The sequence below is a fragment of the Oncorhynchus tshawytscha genome, linkage group LG13, assembly GCF_018296145.1.
Source record: "Oncorhynchus tshawytscha isolate Ot180627B linkage group LG13, Otsh_v2.0, whole genome shotgun sequence".
In the NCBI taxonomy this organism is placed as follows: Eukaryota; Metazoa; Chordata; class Actinopteri; order Salmoniformes; family Salmonidae; genus Oncorhynchus; species Oncorhynchus tshawytscha.
Genome location: NC_056441.1, coordinates 599,000 through 620,634, shown reverse-complemented (window position 1 = coordinate 620,634; position 21,635 = coordinate 599,000). Strand labels below are relative to the sequence as shown.

The window sequence follows — 21,635 nt, the reverse complement described above, 5'->3', positions numbered from 1 at the left end:
TCTAACACGCCAACGCGTCGTACCGCTCTAACACGCCAACGCGTCGTACCGCTCTAACACGCCGTACCGCTATAACACGTCACCGCTCTAACGGGTCACCGCGTCGTACCACTCTAACGGGTCACCGCGTCGTAGCGCTCTAACGGGTCACCGCGTCGTACCGCTCTAACGGGTCACCGCGTCGTACCGCTCTAACACGCCGTACCGCTCTAACGTGTCGTACCGCTCTAACACGTCACCGCGTCGTACCGCTCTAACGCGTCGTACCGCTCCAACACGTCACCGCGTCGTACCGCTCTAACGCGTCGTACCACTCTAACACGTCACCGCGTCATACCACTCTAACGTGTCGTACCGCTCTAACACGTCACCGCGTCGTACCGCTCTAACGCGTCGTACAGCTCTAACGGGACACCGCGTCGTACCGCTCTAACGGGACACCGCGTCGTACCGCTCTAACGGGACACCGCGTCGTACCGCTCTAACGGGACACCGCGTCGTACCGCTCTACGGGACACCGCTCGTACCGCTCTAACGGGACACCGCGTCGTACCGCTCTAACGGGACACCGCGTCGTCGTGCCGCACTAAGGGTCACCGCGTCGTACCGCTCTAAGGGTCACCGCGTCGTACCGCTCTAAGGGTCACCGCGTCGTACCGCTCTAAGGGTCACCGCGCCGTACCGCTCTAAGGGTCACAGCGTCGTACCGCTCTAAGGGTCACCGCGTCGTACCGCTCTAAGGGTCACCGCGTCGTACCGCTCTAAGGGTCACCGCGTCGTACCGCTCTAAGGGTCACAGCGTCGTACCGCTCTAAGGGTCACCGCGTCGTACCGTTCTAAGGGTCACCGCGTCGTACCGCTCTAAGGGTCACCGCGTCATACCGCTCTAACGCGTTGTACCGCTCTAACACGCCACACCGCTCTAACGCGTTGTACCGCTCTAACACGTCACCGCGTCGTACCGCTCTAACACGTCAACGCGTTGTACCGCTCTAACACGTCACCGCGTCGTACCGCTCTAACACGTCAACGCGTCGTACCGCTCTAACACGTCAACGCGTCGTACCGCTCTAACACGTCGTACCGCTCTAACACGTCACCGCGTCGTACCGCTATAACACGTCACCGCGTCGTACCGCTCTAACGGGTCACCGCTCTAACGGGTCACCGCGTCGTACCACTCTAACGGGTCACCGCGTCGTAGCGCTCTAACGGGTCACCGCGTCGTAGCGCTCTAACGGGTCACCGCGTCGTACCGCTCTAACGAGACACCGCGTCGTACCGCTCTAACGGGACACCGCGTCGTACCGCTCTAACACGTCGTACCGCTCTAACACGTCGTACCGCTCTAACGCATCACCGCGTCGTACCGCTCTAACGCGTCACCGCGTCGTACCGCTCTAACGCGCCACCGCGTCGTACCGCTCTAACACGCCATACCGCTCTAACGTGTCGTACCGCTCTAACACGTCACCGCGTCGTACCGCTCTAACGCCGTACCGCTCTAACGCGTCACCGCGTCGTACCGCTCTAACCTGTCACCGCGTCGTACCGCTCTAACGGGTCACTGCGTCGTACCGCTCTAACGCGTCACTGCGTCATACCGCTCTAACCTGTCACTGCGTTGTACCGCTCTAACCTGTCACTGCATCGTACCGCTCTAACGCATCACTGCATCGTACCGCTCTAACGCATCACTGCGTCATACCGCTCTAACGCATCACTGCGTCATACCGCTCTAACCTGTCACCGCGTCGTACCGCTCTAACGGGTCACTGCATCGTACCGCTCTAACGCATCACTGCGTCATACCGCTCTAACGCATCACTGCGTCATACCGCTCTAACGCATCACTGCGTCATACCGCTCTAACGCATCACTGCGTCATACCGCTCTAACGCATCACTGCGTCGTACCGCCGCCGTAACGCGTCACACCGCTCTAACACGTCACCGCGTCGTACCGCCCTAACACGTTACCGCGTCGTACCGCTCTAACGGGTCACCGTGTCGTACCGCTCTAACACGTCACCGCGTCGTACCGCTCTAACGGGTCACCGCGTCGTACCTCTCTAACGGGTCACCGCGTCGTACCTCTCTAACGTGTCGTACCTCTCTAACGTGTCGTACCGCTCTAACGCGTCACCGAGTTGTACCGTTACAGGTAACTATAGTTGATACAGTGAGACAGGACGTACCATGATGATGTCTCTGAATCCTTTTACATTACAGACAGTGTTTGGGTCTTCCTCGTCTTCCTCCTCCTCGGTGGCCTCGTAACCTTCATCAGGGCAGGGGTCACTGTCCCTCTCCTTCTCTGCCATGTTGGTCATCATGTCGATGAGTTGCTCCAGAGGCGGACTGAGCTCTCTCTCCTCGCTCTCCTTCAGACTGTAGTCCAACGCCTTGTAGATCATGATTCCCAGAGATTCAATCACCTACAGGACAAAAAAACAACAGGCCGTTATTCACCCACATACGGAGCCAGTAGACACTAACCAACTCTTACAGACGCTGCTACCAACTCCTACTACCATTAGGATTCCCCAATGACACAATATGAAGACCAGTCCAGACAAACACAGTGGATCAGATTGACCATTCTGGACCAGATCAGGATGGTCACCAACTCCACAATAACCAGACAGACAAATGACCTCAGGCCCACGTGAAGACATGAAAAAATAGTTCCTGAACCCAAGTAGTCTATTTGGTGATTTATTCTGTAATTGATTATTTCACTCAAAATCAGACATGACCCACCTACTCCTGTTACAGCCGACCTCAACCACTGACCGTCCCTACCTCATACAAACTGATATTAAACTAAGAACATAAAGAGCTGCACTGTGGTGATACCCCTCCCCCCCCACGTCCTGCAAAAACAACTCAATCATCCCAAATGTGGAACTTTGTTTGCTGCAGGGTGATAGATAGATATGACTCTTCTAGATATTAAATGAACAAACAGTGCTGAACAGGAACCTGCATTGACCCTGTGAAAACTCAAATCAGCAGAAATGTGACCCTCTGTTAAAAAGGACAGGCATCTCATTTACAGACATGATCTCCCTAACCAGGTGAGGGAGGGGCCAACAAGGCCAGGCATCTCATTTACAGACATGATCTCCCTAACCAGGTGAGGGGAGGGGCCAACAAGGCCAGGCATCTCATTTACACCCCATTATTTTTATTTCTACTTTGCACATTCTTCCTTTGCAAATCTACCATTCCAGTGTTTTACTTGCTATATTGTATTTACTTTGCCACCATGGCCTTTTTTTGGCATTACCTCCCTTATCTCACCTCATTTGCTCACATCGTATATATACTTGTTTATACTGTATTATTGACTGTATGTTTGTTTTACTCCATGTGTAACTCTGTGTCATTGTATGTGTCGAACTGCTTTGCTTTATCTTGGCCAGGTCGCAATTGTAAATGAGAACTTGTTCTCAACTTGCCTACCTGGTTAAATAAAGGTGAAATGAAAAAATAAAATAAAAACTAGGTGAGGGGAGGGGCCAACAAGACCAGGCATCACACTAACCAGGTGAGGGGAGGGGCCAACAAGGTCAGGTATCTCACTAACCAGGTGAGAGGGAGGGGCCAACAAGCAGACCAAAATAGAGAGCTGAACCTATCAACCCAAGATGGCAGTGCAGACGTGGTTTGTTGTCCTCTCGTTTACTTTTTGTATTTTTTTTGTATGTATATTTACCAATTTATTTTTCAATCTCTTTTTCCATTTTTTTATTAAATATACCTTCCGGTAACCCACCTCACTCAATGTGACACGGATCTGCTATTTTTTTAGACCCTATAGCCAAAACTTTCATCAGAAGGTAGCCAGCTAATTAGCTAAGTTACTAGCTATTTAGTCATTGTTAGCCACTGCTAGCGGCCTTTACCCTCTGATCAGGCACCAGCCGTTTTTATAGCCTGGATAACACCTGCCAGCCTCGGACTGTTTTTCTCCACTACAAACGCCAGATTCCTGCCGTAAACCCTGAACCATTGACCATAACAGCTGCCACTGAGTGACCCAGCCGCGAAGCTAGCCCTGAGCCAGGCGCATCTCCCGGGTAGCAAACGAAATTACCACAACTACAATACCTCTTTCGCCATCTGGCCCGGTCCCTTCGTCGACACGGTGCCCCGTCGTACCACCACAACTGGTCCGCAGACGTAATTCCATCAGCTGTGCCTTCAACCGGCCTTTGCTGGACGACAGAGCAGACGCTTCTCCTTACCCCGGGCTGCTAACTTTAAACTAGAGGTCGACAGATTATGATTTTTCAACGCCGATACAGATTATTGGAGGACCAAAAAAGCCGATACCGATTAAATCGGACGATTTTTTAAACTTTTATTTGTAATAATGACAATTACAACAATACTGACTGAACACTTATTTTAACTTAATATAATATATCAATAAAATTAATTTAGCCTCAAATAAATTATGAAACACGTTCAATTTGTTTTAAATAATGCAAAAACAAAGTGTTGGAGAAGAAAGTAAAAGTGCAATATGTGCTATGTAAGAAAGCTAACATTTCAGTTCCTTGCTCAGAACATGAGAACATATGAAAGCTGGTGGTTCCTTTTAACATGAGTCTTCAATATTCCCAGGTAAGAAGTTTTAGGTTGAAGTTATTATAGGAATTATAGGACTATTTCCCTCTATACCATTTGTATTTCATTAATCTTTGACGATTGGATGTTGTTATGGGCACTTCAGTATTGCTAGTGTAACAGTATAGCCTCCGTGCCTCTCCTCGCTCCTCCCTGGGCTAGAACCAGCAACACAACGACAACAGCCACCCTCGAAGCAGCGTTACCCATGCAGAGCAAGGGAAACAACCACCCCAAGGCTCAGAGCGAGTGACGTTTGAAATGCTATTAGCGCGCGCTAACTAGCCAGCCATTTCACTTCGGTTACATCAGCCTCATCTCAGGAGTTGATAGGTTTGAAGTTATAAACAGCGCAATGCTTGACGCACAAGGAAGAGCTGCTGGTAAAACGCACAAAAGTGAATGAATGAATGTTTACACGCCTGCTTGTCTACCACCGCTCAGTCAGATACTTGTATGCTCAGTCAGATTATACGCAACGCAGGACAAGCTAGATAATATCTAGTAAGGGTAGCCTAGTGGTTAGAGCGTTGGACTAGTAACCGAAAGGTCACTGTCAAACGCTCCCTAAAACACTTCTGCGAGCAGGCCTTTCTAATCGACCTGGCCCAGGTATCCTGGAAGGATATTGACCTCATCCCGTCAGTTGAGGATGCGCCTGGTCGTTCTTTAAAAGTCGCAGACGACACCATTCTGTATACATCTGGCCCTTCTTAACAAACCTCCAAACGAGCTTCAATGCCATACAACACTCCTTCAGTGGCCTCAAATCAAATCAAATCAAATTTTAAACTGCTCTTAAACGCTAGCAAAACCAAATGCATGCTTTTCAACCGTTCGCTGCCTGCAGCTGCCCGCCTGACTAGCATCACTACTCTGGACGGTTCTGACCTAGAATACATGAACAACTCCAAATACCTAGGTGTCTGTCTAGACTGTAAACTCTCCTTCCATACTCATATCAAACATCTCCAATCCAAAATCAAATCTAGAATGGGCTTTCTATTCCACAACAAAGCCTCCTTCACTCACACCGCCAAACTTACCCTCGTAAAACTGACAATCCTACTGATCCTCGACTTCGGAGATGTCATCTACAAAAACTTCCAATACTCTACTCAGACTACATCCAATTTGCTGTCACAGTGCCATCCGTTTTGTTAACAAAGTGCCTCATACCACCCACCACTGTGACCTGTACGCTTTAGTCAGCTTTCCCTCGCTACATATTCGCCGCCAGACCCACTGGCTCCAGGTCATCTATAAGTCTATGCTAGGTAAAGCTCCACCTCATCTCAGCGCCCTGGTCACGATAACAACACCCACCCGTAGCACGTGCTCCAGCAGGAATATCTCACTGATCATCCCGAAAGCCAACACCATCTTTGGCTGCTTTTCCTTCCAGTTCTCTGCTGCTAATGACTGGAACAAATTGCAAAAAAATAAATCACTGAAGCTGGAGACTTACGTTTCCCTCACTAACTTTAAACATCAGCTATCTGAGCAGCTAACCGATCGCTGCAGCTGGACATAGCCCATCTGTAAATAGCCCATCCAACCTACCTACCTCATCCCCATAATGTTTTTATTTACTTTCTGCACTTTTGCACACCAGTATCACTACTTACACACCATCATCTGCTCATCATCATCTGCTCATCTATCACTCCAGTGTTAATCTACTAAATTGTAATTACTTTGCTACTATGGCCTATTTATTGCCATACCTCCTCATGCCATTCGCACACACTGTATATAGACTTTATTTTCTATTGTGTTATTGACTGTATGTTTGTTTATTCCATGTGTATCTCTGTGTTGTTGTTTGTGTTGCACTGCTTTGCTTTATCTTGGCCAGGTCGCAGTTGTAAATGAGAACTTGTTCTCAACTAGCCTACCTGGTTAAATAAAGATGAAATAGATAAATAAAACAATTAAAGATCAGGGCCTGTATTCACAAAGAGTAGGAGTGCTGGTCTAGGATCAGGTCTTCCTTCTTATTCATTAGGATCTAAAGGGCAAAACTGATCCTAGATCAGGACTCCGGTGCTTTATGAACACAGGCCCAGGAACCTGGCATAACCTGCACAAACTTCATGAGGCATCAATTTTACGACTTATACAATTGTGGACCTGAAAGTGGTTGTGGGTGATACTACAGGGATAGACAGTAATATCTCTCAGGCCGATTGCAGTAATGCAGCACTGAACATGGAAACATAGACTGAGCATTACATCACAAAGGACATCTACAATCAGCTACGCTGCTATGTCCACAGACAGACAGCTGGCTAACAGCAGGTGATCGCTGGGACAGACAAGGGCACAGATCAGCTCTTTATTTAGCCACACAGCACAATACAATAGAGGTAGGTCTAAGACGTATCTAACAAACAAAAAGGTTAACTCCAGATCAGTGTTAAAGGTCATAGATGAACAGGTTAGTCAGCTGACATACCCCTGGAGGATGGAAAAATCAGGAGAATTCATTCCATTCCAGCTATTACAATGAGCCAGTCCTCCCATCTAAAGTTACACCAGCATCCACTGGGAGTACGGTCATTATCTCTGGTTCTGAGGTGGTGTAGTGTGGGTCACAATCTCTGGTTCTGAAGTGGTGTGGGTCATGATCTCCGGTTCTGAGGTGGTGGAGTGTGGGTCATTATCTCTGGTTCTGAGGTGGTGGAGTGTGGGTCATGATCTCCGGTTCTGAGGTGGTGGAGTGTGGGTCATGATCTCTGGTTCTGAGGTGGTGGAGTGTGGGTCATGATCTCCGGTTCTGAGGTGGTGGAGTGTGGGTCATGATCTCTGGTTCTGAGGTGGTGGAGTGTGGGTCATTATCTCTGGTTCTGAGGTGGTGGAGTGTGGGTCATGATCTCCGGTTCTGAGGTGGTGGAGTGTGGGTCATGATCTCTGGTTCTGAGGTGGTGGAGTGTGGGTCATTATATCTGGTTCTGAGGTGGTGGAGTGTGGGTCATGATCTCTGGTTCTGAGGTGGTGGAGTGTGGGTCATGATCTCTGGTTCTGAGGTGGTGGAGTGTGGGTCATGATCTCTGGTTCTGAGGTGGTGGAGTGTGGGTCATGATCTCTGGTTCTGAGGTGGTGGAGTGTGGGTCATGATCTCTGATTCTGAGGTGGTGGAGTGTGGGTCATGATCTCTGGTTCTGAGGTGGTGGAGTGTGGGTCATGATCTCTGGTTCTGAGGTGGAGTGTGGGTCATGATCTCTGGTTCTGAGGTGGTGGAGTGTGGGTCATGATCTCTGGTTCTGAGGTGGTGGAGTGTGGGTCATGATCTCTGGTTCTGAGGTGGTGGAGTGTGGGTCATGATCTCTGGTTCTGAGATGGAGTGTGGGTCATTATCTCTGGTTCTGAGGTGGTGGAGTGTGGGTCATTATCTCTGGTTCTGAGGTGGTGGAGTGTGGGTCATTATCTCTGGTTCTGAGGTGGTGTAGTGTGGAAGTTAGGTGCCCAAACTGAGCCCTGCAGGGTGAGGCTGAGAGGGTGAGGCTGGCTACAGCCCAGTAGCTGCCAGGGAGACGTCTCATCTGGCTGGGTAGAGCACCAGTCTGTCTGAAGGAGGGAGAGGTGTTGACTGAGCTGTGTGGCAGTAGAATTTTTATTTAGCATGAGTCATTACCTAACTGACACATCATTCTCAATAAGATTTCACTTGTGAAATAAAAATGTTAAAAAGAAACTGGCTTTATAAAATACATTAGATTGATTTTGTGTACAGGCGATTGGCCTCAGTATATAGGCTTTCATCCCTTGAGTTGATGTCAACGCCCCGGGGAAACACATCAAAACTCCACTTTAAATAGACCTAACACGTACCTGTGTTAAGGTCTATTTATCACTGGTCTGACCAATCGGAATCCATTCTTCAAGATTGTTTTGATCACGCGGACTGGGATATGTTCTGGGTAGCCTCTGAGAATAACATTGACATTTACACGGACAAAGTAACTGAGTTCATCAGGAATTGTATAGGGGATGTTGTTCCCACTGACTATTAAAAACCTATGCAAACCAGAAACTGTGGCGAGATGGCAGCATTCGCGCAAAAAAGTGCAAACCACCGCATTTAACCATGACAAGGTGACTAGGAATAGGGCCGAATACAAAGTGTAGTTATTCTCTCCTTAAGAGACAAAACATCAGTGCAGAGAAAGTGGAGTCGCAATTCAACGGCTCAGACACAATACGTACAGTACCAGTCAAATATGGACACACCTACTCATTCCAAGGTTTTTCTTTATTTTTACTACTTTCTGCATTGTAGAATAATAGTGAATACATCAAAACTATTAAATAACACATATGGAATCCTGTAGTAACCAAAAAAAAATGATTATTCAAAGTAGCAACCCTTTGCCTTCACAACAGCTTTGCACGCTCTTGACATTCTCTCAACCAGCTTCATGGGGTAGTCACCTGGAATACATTTCCATTAACTGGTGTGCCTTGTTAAAAGTTAATTTGTGAAATTGATTTTGTTCTTAATGCTTTAGAAGCAATCAGTTGTGTTGTGACAAGGTATACAGAAGATGGTATTTTACCAAATAGGGTGAAGTCCATGGAACAGAACAGCTCAAATAAGCTAAAAGAAAGTACAGTCCAGCATTACTTTAAGACATGGTCAGTCAATGTGAAAAAATTCAAGAACATTGAACGTTTTTTCACGTGCAGTTGCAAAAACCATCAAGAGATATGATGAAACTGGCTCTAATGAGGACCGCCACAGGAATGGAAGACCTAAAGTTACCTCTGCTGCAGAGGATAAGTTCATTAGAGTTACCTCTGCTGCAGAGGATAAGTTCATTAGAGTTACCAGCCCCAGAAATAGCAGTCCAAATAAATGCTTCTCAGAGTTCAAGTAACAGACTTATCTCAACATCAACTGTTCAGAGAAGACTGCGTGAATCAGGCCTTCATGGTCGAATTGCTGCAAAGAAACCCCTACTAAAGCACAACAATAAGAAGAAGAGACTTGCTTGAGCCAAGAAACATGAGCAATGGACATTAGACCGGTGGAAATCTGTCCTTTGGTCTGATGAGTCTAAATTGGAGATTTTTGGTTCTAACAGGAGTCTCTTTGTGAGACGCAGAGTAGGTGAACGGATGATCTCCGTATGTGTGGTTCCCACTGTGAAGCATGAAGGTGGTGGTGTGGGGGTGCTTTGCTGGTGACGCGGTCTGTGATTTTTTTATTTATTCAAAAGGCACACTTAACCAGCATAGCTACCACAGCATTCTGCAGCGATACGCCATCCCATCTGGGTTGCGCTTAGTGGGACTATCATTTGTTTTTCAACAGGACAATAACATCTGCAAAAAATGTGTATGTGAGGCACAGCGTAAGGAAACAGCACATGCTGTTGTTTCCAACATTTTTCAAAATCATAGTCGCACACCTCATGTAGCGCATAGTCCGATATGTTTAATCTGTCACATAAGCTGAATACAGGTATAGACCTTACCGTGAAATGATTACTTACAAGCCCTTAACCAACAGTGCAGTTCAAGAAAGAGTTAAGAAAATATCTACCAAACAAAGTAAAGTAAAAAAATAAAATAAAAAGTAACAATAACGAGGCTACGTACAGGGGGTATGTATGTATAGATAACGAGGCTATGTATGTATAGATAATAAACAGCTAATAGCAGCAGTGTACAAAACAAATGGAAGGGGGTTGTGAATGTAAATAGTCCAGTGGTGATTCATTGTTCAGCAGTCTTATGTCTTGAGGGTAGAAGCTGCTAAGGAGCCTTTTTGTCCTAGACTTGGCGCTCCGGTACCACTTGCTGTGCGATAGCAGAGAGAACAGTCCATGACTTGGGGGACTGGACTTTTATGGGCTATCCTCTGACACCGCTTATTATAGATGTCCTGGATGACAGGAAGATTGGCCCCAGGGATGTACTGGGCCATTCGCATTACCCTCTGTGGAGCCTTTACGTTCAGTTGCCATACCAGGCAGGCGGTGATGAAACCAGTCAGGATGCTCTCCATGGTGCACCTGTAGAACTCTGAGGATCTGGGGACCCACGCCAAATCTTTTCAGTCTCCTGTGGGGGAAAAGGTTGTCGTGCCCTCTTCACGACTGTCTTAGTAAGTTTGGACCATGATAGTTCGTTAGTGATGTGGACTCCAGGGAACTTGGAAAAACTCTCGACCCGCTCCACTACAGCCCCGTTGATGTTAATGAGGGCCTGTTCGGCCCACCTTTTCCTGTAGTCCACGATCAGCTCCTTTGTCTTGTTCACTTTGAGGTAGAGGTTGTTGGCCTGGCACCACACTGCCAGGTCTGGTCCTACAGGAAACGTATGATCTCTGTAATTGCTAACAAAGGATTCTGTACCAAATATTAAGTTCTGCTTTTCTGATGTATCAAATACTTACGTCATGCAATAAAATGCAAATAAATTACTTAAAAATCATACAATGTGATTTTCTGGATTTTTGTTTTAGATTCCGTCTCTCACAGTTGAAGTGTACCTATGATAAAAATTACAGACGTCTACATGCTTTGTAAGTAGGAAAACCTGCAAAATCGGCAGTGTATCAAATACTTGTTCTCCCCACTACATATAACCCTAACCCTTTATTTAACCAGGTATTATATATATAACCCTAACCCTTTATTTTTCTTTATTTTTATTTTACCTTTATTTAACCAGGTAGGCAAGTTGAGAACAAGTTCTCATTTACAATTGCGACCTGGCCAAGATAAAAGCAAAGCAGTTCGACAGATACAACGACACAGAGTTACACATGGAGTAAAACAAACATACAGTCAATAATACAGTATAAACAAGTCTATATACAATGTGAGCAAATGAGGTGAGAAGGGAGGTAAAGGCAAAAAAGGCCATGGTGGCAAAGTAAATACAATATAGCAAGTAAGACCTGGCCAAGATAAAGCAAAGCAGTGCGACACAAACACCAACACAGAGTTACACATGGAATAAACAAGCCAATAACTCAGTAAACAGGTCAATGACACAGTAGGAAAAAAATAAAGACTATATACAGTGTGTGCAAAAGGCATTAGGAGGCAGGCAATAAATAGGCCATAGTGGCGTAGAATTACAATGCTTATCAATCCACAAGCAGCCTTTTCCCCACTTCTATGATAAAATTATTCTATTAAGTCATACAAAAGTGTTACTGCGTGTGAAGTTTAAAATGCATCCTGTCATTACTAAATGTGGAATGTGAAAGGTATTTTGAACATGACTATTTAACACAAAAAAAGTATAGAATAGAAGCACAAGCATTTCGCTACACTCGCATTAACATCTGCTAACCATGTGTATGTGACAAATAAAATTTGATTTGATTTGATTTGAATCAGTCGTCTCCCGCAAATAAAGGGGATGATGACGCAATCTTTGCAAGATGGAGGGAAACTAATTTCATTGGTCCTCAACTCAGCTCAGCTCAGCCATTTCATTCAGGGTAAGCAGAGTTAGCCGTGTGCTAGCCTGCCCCAGAACAGGACCGTTCTGAAGGATTTGTTGCCATAGAAATGTACCTGGCTAAAAGGTGAGACACTTTCACATGACCGGTTATCCCGAGTTGAACTCAGAGTTGACCAAAGCTACCTTGCTAACTCCTCAATCCTGCTTGGCATGATACTCCTCTGGTTTGGTTAGAGGTCTGGGCACATTCAAAATGGCAGCCTATTCCCCATGTAGTGCACTACATTTGAGCAGGACCTATTCGGTGTGAAATGCAGACTTAGTGGGAACACTCAGTCCCTTCAAGCGTGTAGAGACACTCCTGGAAAAACAGGACTTCTCTCCAAATACAGATCAGCATCAGAATCTCATTTGAAGACTTGTGACTCAGAGGAATGAGGAATGAGGCAGGCAGGCAGGCAGGTAGGAGGGTAGGAGTTAGAGAGTTGCTGAAGGAAAGAGGGGGGCTGAGCAGCTTCAGGCAACACAGAGCCAGAAAACAACCACGGGGGCCTCCCGGGTGGCGCAGTGGTTAAGGGCGCTGTACCACCAGACTCTGGGTTCGCGCCCAGGCTCTGTCGTAACCGGGAGGTCCGTGGGGCGACGCACAATTGGCCTAGCGTCGTCCGGGTTAGGGATGGCTTGGCCGGTAGGGAAATCCTTGTCTCACTGCGCACCAGCGACTCCTGTGGCGGGCCGGGTGCAGTGTGCGCTAACCAAGATTGCCAGGTGCACGGTGTTTCCTCCGACACATTGGGGTTGGATGGCGCTGTGTTAAGAAGCAGTGCGGCTTGGTTGTGTTGTGTATCGGAGGACGCATGACTTTCAACCTTCGTCTCTCCCGAGCCTGTACGGGAGTTGTAGCGATGAGACAAGATAGTAGCTACTAAAAAACAATTGGATACCACGAAATTGGGGAGAAAAAGGGGTAAAATCCAACAAAAAAAAGAAAAAGAAAACAACCACGGGCGGCCATGTTGCTAAACACACTGCGATAAATGTAGGTTGTGTCCACAACCACAATGTAGAAACCTGCCTATAATGAGCAGCTAATTAGGGGCTGGGCTGGACTGCTCTCATCACTTCACCTCAGACTGGGGCTGGACTGGGGCTGCTCTCATCACTTCACCTCAGACTGGGGCTGGATTGGGGCTGCTCTCATCACTTCACCTCAGACTGGGGCTGGACTGGGGCTGCTTTCATCACTTCACCTCAGACTGGGGCTGCTGCTCATCACTTCACCTCAGACTGGGGCTGGATTGGGGCTGCTCTCATCACTTCACCTCAGACTGGGGCTGGACTGGGGCTGCTCTCATCACTTCACCTCAGACTGGGGCTGGACTGGGGCTGCTCTCATCACTTCACCTCAGACTGGGGCTGGATTGGGGCTGCTCTCATCACTTCACCTCAGACTGGGGCTGGATTGGGGCTGCTCTCATCACTTCACCTCAGACTGGGGCTGGATTGGGGCTGCTCTCATCACTTCACCTCAGACTGGGGCTGGACTGGGGCTGCTTTCATCACTTCACCTCAGACTGGGGCTGGACTGGGGCTGCTCTCATCACTTCACCTCAGACTGGGGCTGGACTGGGGCTGCTCTCATCACTTCACCTCAGACTGGGGCTGGACTGGGGCTGCTTTCATCACTTCACCTCAGACTGGGGCTGGACTGGGGCTGCTCTCATCACTTCACCTCAGACTGGGGCTGCTCTCATCACTTCACCCCAGACTGGGGCTGGACTGGGCTGCTCTCATCACTTCACCTCAGACTGGGGCTGGACTGGGGCTGGACTGGGGCTGCTCTCATCACTTCACCTCAGACTGGGGCTGGACTGGGGCTGCTCTCATCACTTCACCTCAGACTGGGGCTGGACTGGGGCTGCTCTCATCACTTCACCTCAGACTGGGGCTGGACTGGGGCTGCTCTCATCACTTCACCTCAGACTGGGGCTGGACTGGGGCTGCTCTCATCACTTCACCTCAGACTGGGGCTGGACTGGGGCTGCTCTCATCACTTCACCTCAGACTGGGGCTGGACTGGGGCTGCTCTCATGGGGGCTGCTCTGGACATCACTTCACCTCAGACTGGGGCTGGATTGGGGCTGCTCTCATCACTTCACCTCAGACTGGGGCTGGATTGGGGCTGCTCTCATCACTTCACCTCAGACTGGGGCTGGACTGGGGCTGCTTTCATCACTTCACCTCAGACTGGGGCTGGACTGGGGCTGCTCTCATCACTTCACCTCAGACTGGGGCTGGACTGGGGCTGCTCTCATCACTTCACCTCAGACTGGGGCTGGACTGGGGCTGCTTTCATCACTTCACCTCAGACTGGGGCTGGACTGGGGCTGCTCTCATCACTTCACCTCAGACTGGGGCTGCTCTCATCACTTCACCCCAGACTGGGGCTGGACTGGGCTGCTCTCATCACTTCACCTCAGACTGGGGCTGGACTGGGGCTGGACTGGGGCTGCTCTCATCACTTCACCTCAGACTGGGGCTGGACTGGGGCTGCTCTCATCACTTCACCTCAGACTGGGGCTGGACTGGGGCTGCTCTCATCACTTCACCTCAGACTGGGGCTGGACTGGGGCTGCTCTCATCACTTCACCTCAGACTGGGGCTGGACTGGGGCTGGACTGGGGCTGCTCTCATCACTTCACCTCAGACTGGGGCTGGACTGGGGCTGCTCTCATCACTTCACCTCAGACTGGGGCTGGACTGGGGCTGCTCTCATCACTTCACCTCAGACTGGGGCTGGACTGGGGCTGCTCTCATCACTTCACCTCAGACTGGGGCTGGACTGGGGCTGCTCTCATCACTTCACCTCAGACTGGGGCTGGACTGGGGCTGCTCTCATCACTTCACCTCAGACTGGGGCTGGACTGGGGCTGCTTTCATCACTTCACCTCAGACTGGGGCTGGACTGGGGCTGCTCTCATCACTTCACCTCAGACTGGGGCTGCTCTCATCACTTCACCCCAGACTGGGGCTGGACTGGGCTGCTCTCATCACTTCACCTCAGACTGGGGCTGGACTGGGGCTGGACTGGGGCTGCTCTCATCACTTCACCTCAGACTGGGGCTGGACTGGGGCTGCTCTCATCACTTCACCTCAGACTGGGGCTGGACTGGGGCTGCTCTCATCACTTCACCTCAGACTGGGGCTGGACTGGGGCTGCTCTCATCACTTCACCTCAGACTGGGGCTGGACTGGGGCTGCTCTCATCACTTCACCTCAGACTGGGGCTGGACTGGGCTGCTCTCATCACTTCACCTCAGACTGGGGCTGGACTGGGGCTGGACTGGGGCTGCTCTCATCACTTCACCTCAGACTGGGGCTGGATTGGGGCTGCTCTCATCACTTCACCTCAGACTGGGGCTGGATTGGGGCTGCTCTCATCACTTCACCTCAGACTGGGGCTGGATTGGGGCTGCTCTCATCACTTCACCTCAGACTGGGGCTGGACTGGGGCTGCTTTCATCACTTCACCTCAGACTGGGGCTGCTCTCATCACTTCACCTCAGACTGGGGCTGGACTGGGGCTGCTCTCATCACTTCACCTCAGACTGGGGCTGGACTGGGGCTGCTTTCATCACTTCACCTCAGACTGGGGCTGGACTGGGGCTGCTCTCATCACTTCACCTCAGACTGGGGCTGCTCTCATCACTTCACCCCAGACTGGGGCTGGACTGGGCTGCTCTCATCACTTCACCTCAGACTGGGGCTGGACTGGGGCTGGACTGGGGCTGCTCTCATCACTTCACCTCAGACTGGGGCTGGACTGGGGCTGCTCTCATCACTTCACCTCAGACTGGGGCTGGACTGGGGCTGCTCTCATCACTTCACCTCAGACTGGGGCTGGACTGGGCTGCTCTCATCACTTCACCTCAGACTGGGGCTGGACTGGGGCTGGACTGGGGCTGCTCTCATCACTTCACCTCAGACTGGGGCTGGACTGGGGCTGCTCTCATCACTTCACCTCAGACTGGGGCTGGACTGGGGCTGCTCTCATCACTTCACCTCAGACTGGGGCTGGACTGGGGCTGCTCTCATCACTTCACCTCAGACTGGGGCTGGACTGGGGCTGCTCTCATCACTTCACCTCAGACTGGGGCTGGACTGGGGCTGCTCTCATCACTTCACCTCAGACTGGGGCTGGACTGGGGCTGCTCTCATCACTTCACCTCAGACTGGGGCTGGGCTGGGCTGCTCTCATCACTTCACCTCAGACTGGGGCTGGACTGGGGCTGGGCTGCTCTCATCACTTCACCTCAGACTGGGGCTGGACTGGGGCTGGGCTGGTCTCATCACTTCACCTCAGACTGGGGCTGGATTGGGGATGGACTGGGGCTACTCTCATCAAATTAAAGTTTATTTGTCTGAATACAACAGGTGTAGACCTCACAGTGAAATGCTGAATACAGCAGGTATAGACCTCACAGTGAAATGCTGACTACAACAGGTGTAGACCTTACAGTGAAATGCTGACTACAACAGGTGTAGACCTCACAGTGAAATGCTGAATACAACCTTACAGTGAAATACTTACTTACAGGCTCTAACCAATAGTGCGGGGAAAAAAGGTGTGTGAAACTTCTTCTGATGGGATAAAAGGGGTCAGCCATCTTGGTCACTCAGGGTTTGGCAGTACTGTAATATGATTGGTGTAAAACAATGAATTTGAAGAGGATCTTAACTGTATGTGAGGGTTAGAAAGCTAGCAGACAGTTTGAGGAAAATAACTGCCAAAATACAATTCAAAAGGTAGTCAATCCACAGCCACTGGCTGAAATCAGCTGATGATGGATTTCCAACTTGTCAAAGTCCCAACAAGTACTGGTATTGTATCATATAATAACGTTAAACAGCTTTCCAAGAAAATAAAAATGTATGGTCTGAAAGCCTAATCGCTAGACAGAGTGAAATCCTTATCTTCGTAACAGTACAGGATAAACTAGTGAGGGTGAAATAACTGAACATGTCAAGGTGAGAATTCCTCAAATCAGCAGTGGTGTTAAGTAATTTAGCAAAAATACTTTAAAGTACTAAATAAGTCGTTTTTGGGGGGTATCTGTACTTTACTTTTTAAAATGACAACTTTTACTTCACTACATTTCTAAAGAAAATAATGTAGATTTTTCCTGACACCCAAAAGTCCTCGTTACAGTTTAAATGCTTTGCAGAACAGGAAACTGGTCCAATTCAGGCACTTATCAAGAGAACATCCCTTGTCGCAGCCGGCCGTGACCGGGAGGTCCATCGGGCGACGCATAATTGGCCCAGCATCGTCCGGGTAAGGAAGGGCTTGGCCAGCAGGGATATCTGCCTGCCAAGAAACATGTAGGTTTTACAGACTCGGTCAGAGAGGTTTTAAAATGTCACTGAAAGCACTTGACAGTTGGTCCTCTCATGCTTTGAGTACACGTTCTGGTAATCCGTCTGGCCCAGCGGCTTTGTGAATGTTGACCTGTTTAAAAGGTCTTGCTCACATTGGCTACCGAGAGCATTACCACACAGTCATCCATAATTTACTGGACATCATTATGGGGTTGTGTGTGTAGATAGCTGAGCATTTAAAAAAAAAAATCAATTTTAGAATAAGGCTGTAAAGTAACAAAATGTGGAAAAATACAAAGGGCCAGAAAACTTTCCGAATGCACTGCACCCCCCCCCTCCCTACCTGTTGGTCTCTGATACTCTGATTATCTTGGCAAAGGAGAAATGCTCACTAAAAGTGAGTGTGGTGTAGTACAGGGATGCACAATATATCGGTGAACATATCGTAATCAGCTGATATTAGCTCAAAAATGTCAACATCGGTACCGGCCAATGTCTAGTTTAACGCCCGATGTGCAAAACTGATGTCAAAGCTGTACATGTAATGACGCCACGTAAAATGTTACGCTATACGTGCAACACAGTGTGGTATGGTGCCGTGTAGTATAGTATGGTGTAGTGTAGGGCAGTGCAGTGTAGTATGGTGTAGGGCAGTGTGGTGTAAGGTTCTATATAGGGTAGTGTGTGTGGTGTAGGGCAGTGTGGTGTAAGGTTCTATATAGGGTAGTGTGTGTGGTGTAGGGTAGTGTGGTGTAAGGTTCTATATAGGGTAGTGTGTGTGGTGTAGGGTAGTGTGGTGTAGGGTAGGGTAGTGTGGTGTAAGGTACTATATAGGGTAGTGTGTGTGGTGTAGGGTAGTGTGGTGTAAGGTTCTATATAGGGTAGTGTGTGTGGTGTAGGGTAGTGTGGTGTAGGGTAGGGTAGTGTGGTGTAAGGTACTATATAGGGTAGTGTGTGTGGTGTAGGGTAGGGTAGTGTGGTGTAGGGTAGGGTGGTGTAGGGTAGTGTGGTATGGTGTAGGGTAGTGTGGTGTAGGGTAGTGTGGTGTAGGGTAGTGTGGTATGGTGTAGGGTAGTGTGGTGTAGGGTAGTGTGGTATGGTGTAGGTTATTGTGGTATGGTGTAGGGTAGTGTGTGGTGTAGGGTAGTGTGGTGTAGGGTAGTGTGGTGTGGTGTAGGGTAGTGTGGTGTGGTGTAGGGTGGTGTGGTGTAGGGTAGTGTGGTGTGGTATAGGGTAGTGTGGTGTGGTGTAGGGTAGTGTGGTGTGGTATGGTGTAGGGTAATGTGGTGTAGGGTAGTGTGGTGTAGGGTAGTGTGGTAGTGGGTATGGTGTAGGGTAGTGTGGTTTGGTGTGGTGTAGGGTGTGTGGTGTAGGGTAGTGTGGTGTGGTGTAGGGTAGTGTGGTATGGTGTAGGGTAGTGTGGTATGGTGTAGGGTAGTGTGGGGTAGTGTGGTGTGGTGTAGGGTAGTGTGGTGTGGTGTAGTGTGGTGTGGGGTAGTGTGGTGTGGGGTAGTGTAGTGTGGTGTGGTGTAGGGTAGGGTGGTGTGGTGTAGGGTAGTGTGGTGTGGTGTAGGGTAGTGTGGTGTAGGGTAGTGTGGTGTGGTGTAGGGTAGTGTGGTGTGGTGTAGGGTAGTGTGGTGTAGGGTAGTGTGGTGTAAGGTACTATATAGGGTAGTGTGGTGTAAGGTAGTTTGTTTGGTGTAGTATGTGACGTTTGGTGTGGGAGGGGCACGGCTCTGTTGCATCCCGCAGTGTGTGTGACGTTTGGTGTGGGAGGGGGCACGGCTCTGTTGCATCCCGCAGTGTGTGTGACGTTTGGTGTGGGAGGGGGCACGGCTCTGTTGCATCCCGCAGTGTGTGTGACGTTTGGTGTGGGAGGGGGCACGGCTCTGTTGCATCCCGCAGTGTGTGTGACGTTTGGTGTGGGAGGGGGCACGGCTCTGTTGCATCCCGCAGTGTGTGTGACGTTTGGTTTGGCGTTATTTTATTGTTTTAAGTTGTACACTTAGTTTGTAAACCATCTGTCAACCAGCTTTACAGTGGTGGGGCATTGGACTGGTCGTGTACATACCCGCTACAAACGGACTAAATTATGAAAACACTACTGTCGGAGCATAAACAAGACTAATGTAGTATGAAACCAGTCGATAGTCTTCACTTACATGATAAACAACAAGGAGCATCATGATGTGCAATAAGAAGCACAAGCTAGCCTTTAGTCCTATGCTATATTCCCTGACCCTTTACATTTTGGGAGAGATGAAATCGATAGGCAAAACAGTAAGTCGTTAGAATATTCAAGAATCTGTTCTAAAGAGATGACATCATTAGCCTACATTGTTACATTGGGATATTAGAATGTAGCAAACTGTAGGCTTGACGTCCCGTTATGACGACTCAAAATGAACTACAGTAAACAACGCAATGAGGAAATGACTTATTTGTAGGCTTAGTTAGTAGAGAGATGACCTTCTTGGCCAACAAGTCTAGCAGGTGATATGTTCTAAATATATCACAGTATTTTAAAAATATGGACAGTATTATATATATATATATGTTTTTGAATACGGTAATATAAATTCATGCTTTATGAGCAGTACGTGACCCTAGGGAGGCAACACATACATTCTAAGTCATTTCTCGATTCAGATTTGTATATATTTTTTACTAAACTGTTCAATTAAACTTCAACCAAAAACAATTTTCAGCATTTATCAATTTCTGCAAACATTTCATGATTGGAGTCGCATGGGGCAGCGCACAATTGGCCCAGCGTAGTCCAGGTTTGGCCGTCATTGTAAATAAGAATTAGTTCTTAAACTGACTTGCCTAGTTAAATAAACTGTTAAAAATATATATATAATAATAATAATAATAATAATAATAATAATTCCACACTGCCACATTGGGCTACACGATATTGACAAAATATGTCTAACCTTATTTTTAACCATGTTGATTTGACATGCGATTTAGATGAAAAATCATGGGTCAACTGTTGGAATCATAGAAAAATAATGTTTATTATAATTCTATAGTTAGAATATAAGTGGTCACTTTAAATACAGTATTCAACATGACAACGAATGCAAATGCTAGGGACGAGTTATTGTGACAGGTTAGGAACCAAAGTGTTGGTCAGTATTTCCTATGGGACCCTATAATCTTCGGCTACATTAAAATGTTCTCTTAGGTAGTTCATGTAGCTAACATATTCATGCTTCGCCTATTCCACTTCCAAACTGTGCCATTGTTCCCCTTTCAAAAAAAAAAGTAAAGTGTGTGAATGTGTCTACAGTTGAAGTCGGCAATTTACATACACTTAGGTTGGAGTCTTTAAAACTCGTTTTTCAACCACTGCACAAATTTCTTGTTAACAAACTATAGTTTTGGCAAGTCGGTTAGGACATCTACTTTGTCCATGACAAGTAATTTTTCCAACAATTGTTTACAGACAAGTCTTATATTGACATAGGTGCAGCGTGGGTAGATTTCCACAGCCTCAACTCCTGTCAGTGTTTTATTCCATTGAGATTCAATGTCAGTTTCAGTGATTTAGCTTTTTTCCAATTCAATGTAAACACTGAAAAAAAGCAACAAAAAAAGTGTATATCTAGAGTCTTCCAATTCATTGTGACAATCAAATGTCTGGGAGCTGGAGAGTGATAAAGGAAAGAGAGAAACCCTTATCTCAGCGCCAAGCCGTCTATGCTGTTGTCACGCCAACTCGGTACAAATGGTCATTCATGGTTTCCATGGTGGGCACTGGGCTCTGTATTTGGGATGATTTCCATTCCATGAAACACACACTTAAACAAATATTCCCCCAGTGGGACCTTGATACAAACAGGTCTCAGCTGACTACATGTTAGACACAAATGCATACGATGGAATAATACACTACTGCAGAAGCCTATGAGAAAATTACATTAGAACAATGTAGAACAAATTCAAGCTTGGTTTCTAAAGCACCCTTAAAACAATGGAAACATGGTTAATTCTCTACCAGTAGAAACCTTATCTGACAAACCAAAACAGTCCTTGACGTGTAACTCACCTCTAAGGACGTGTTGGGAGGTCTGTATTTATCTGGAAAGAGAAAAGAAAGTGTTAGTCAAATATGCATCACTACATACATACACAAATACCCTACCACTGCAGCATCACTACATACACACATACCCTACCACTGCA

General features: G+C 47.8%; 1 protein-coding gene across 1 annotated transcript in view; it reads right to left on the bottom strand.

Annotated features, from left to right (window-relative positions):
- Positions 1-21,635, bottom strand: part of LOC112264300 (protein spire homolog 1) — a 122,134-nt gene that overhangs the window by 77,575 nt on the left and 22,924 nt on the right. Inside the window, 2 exon segments of the mRNA XM_042295048.1 lie at positions 2,198-2,437; positions 21,499-21,530. Of these exon segments, the coding sequence (XP_042150982.1) occupies positions 2,198-2,437; positions 21,499-21,530 (272 nt within the window).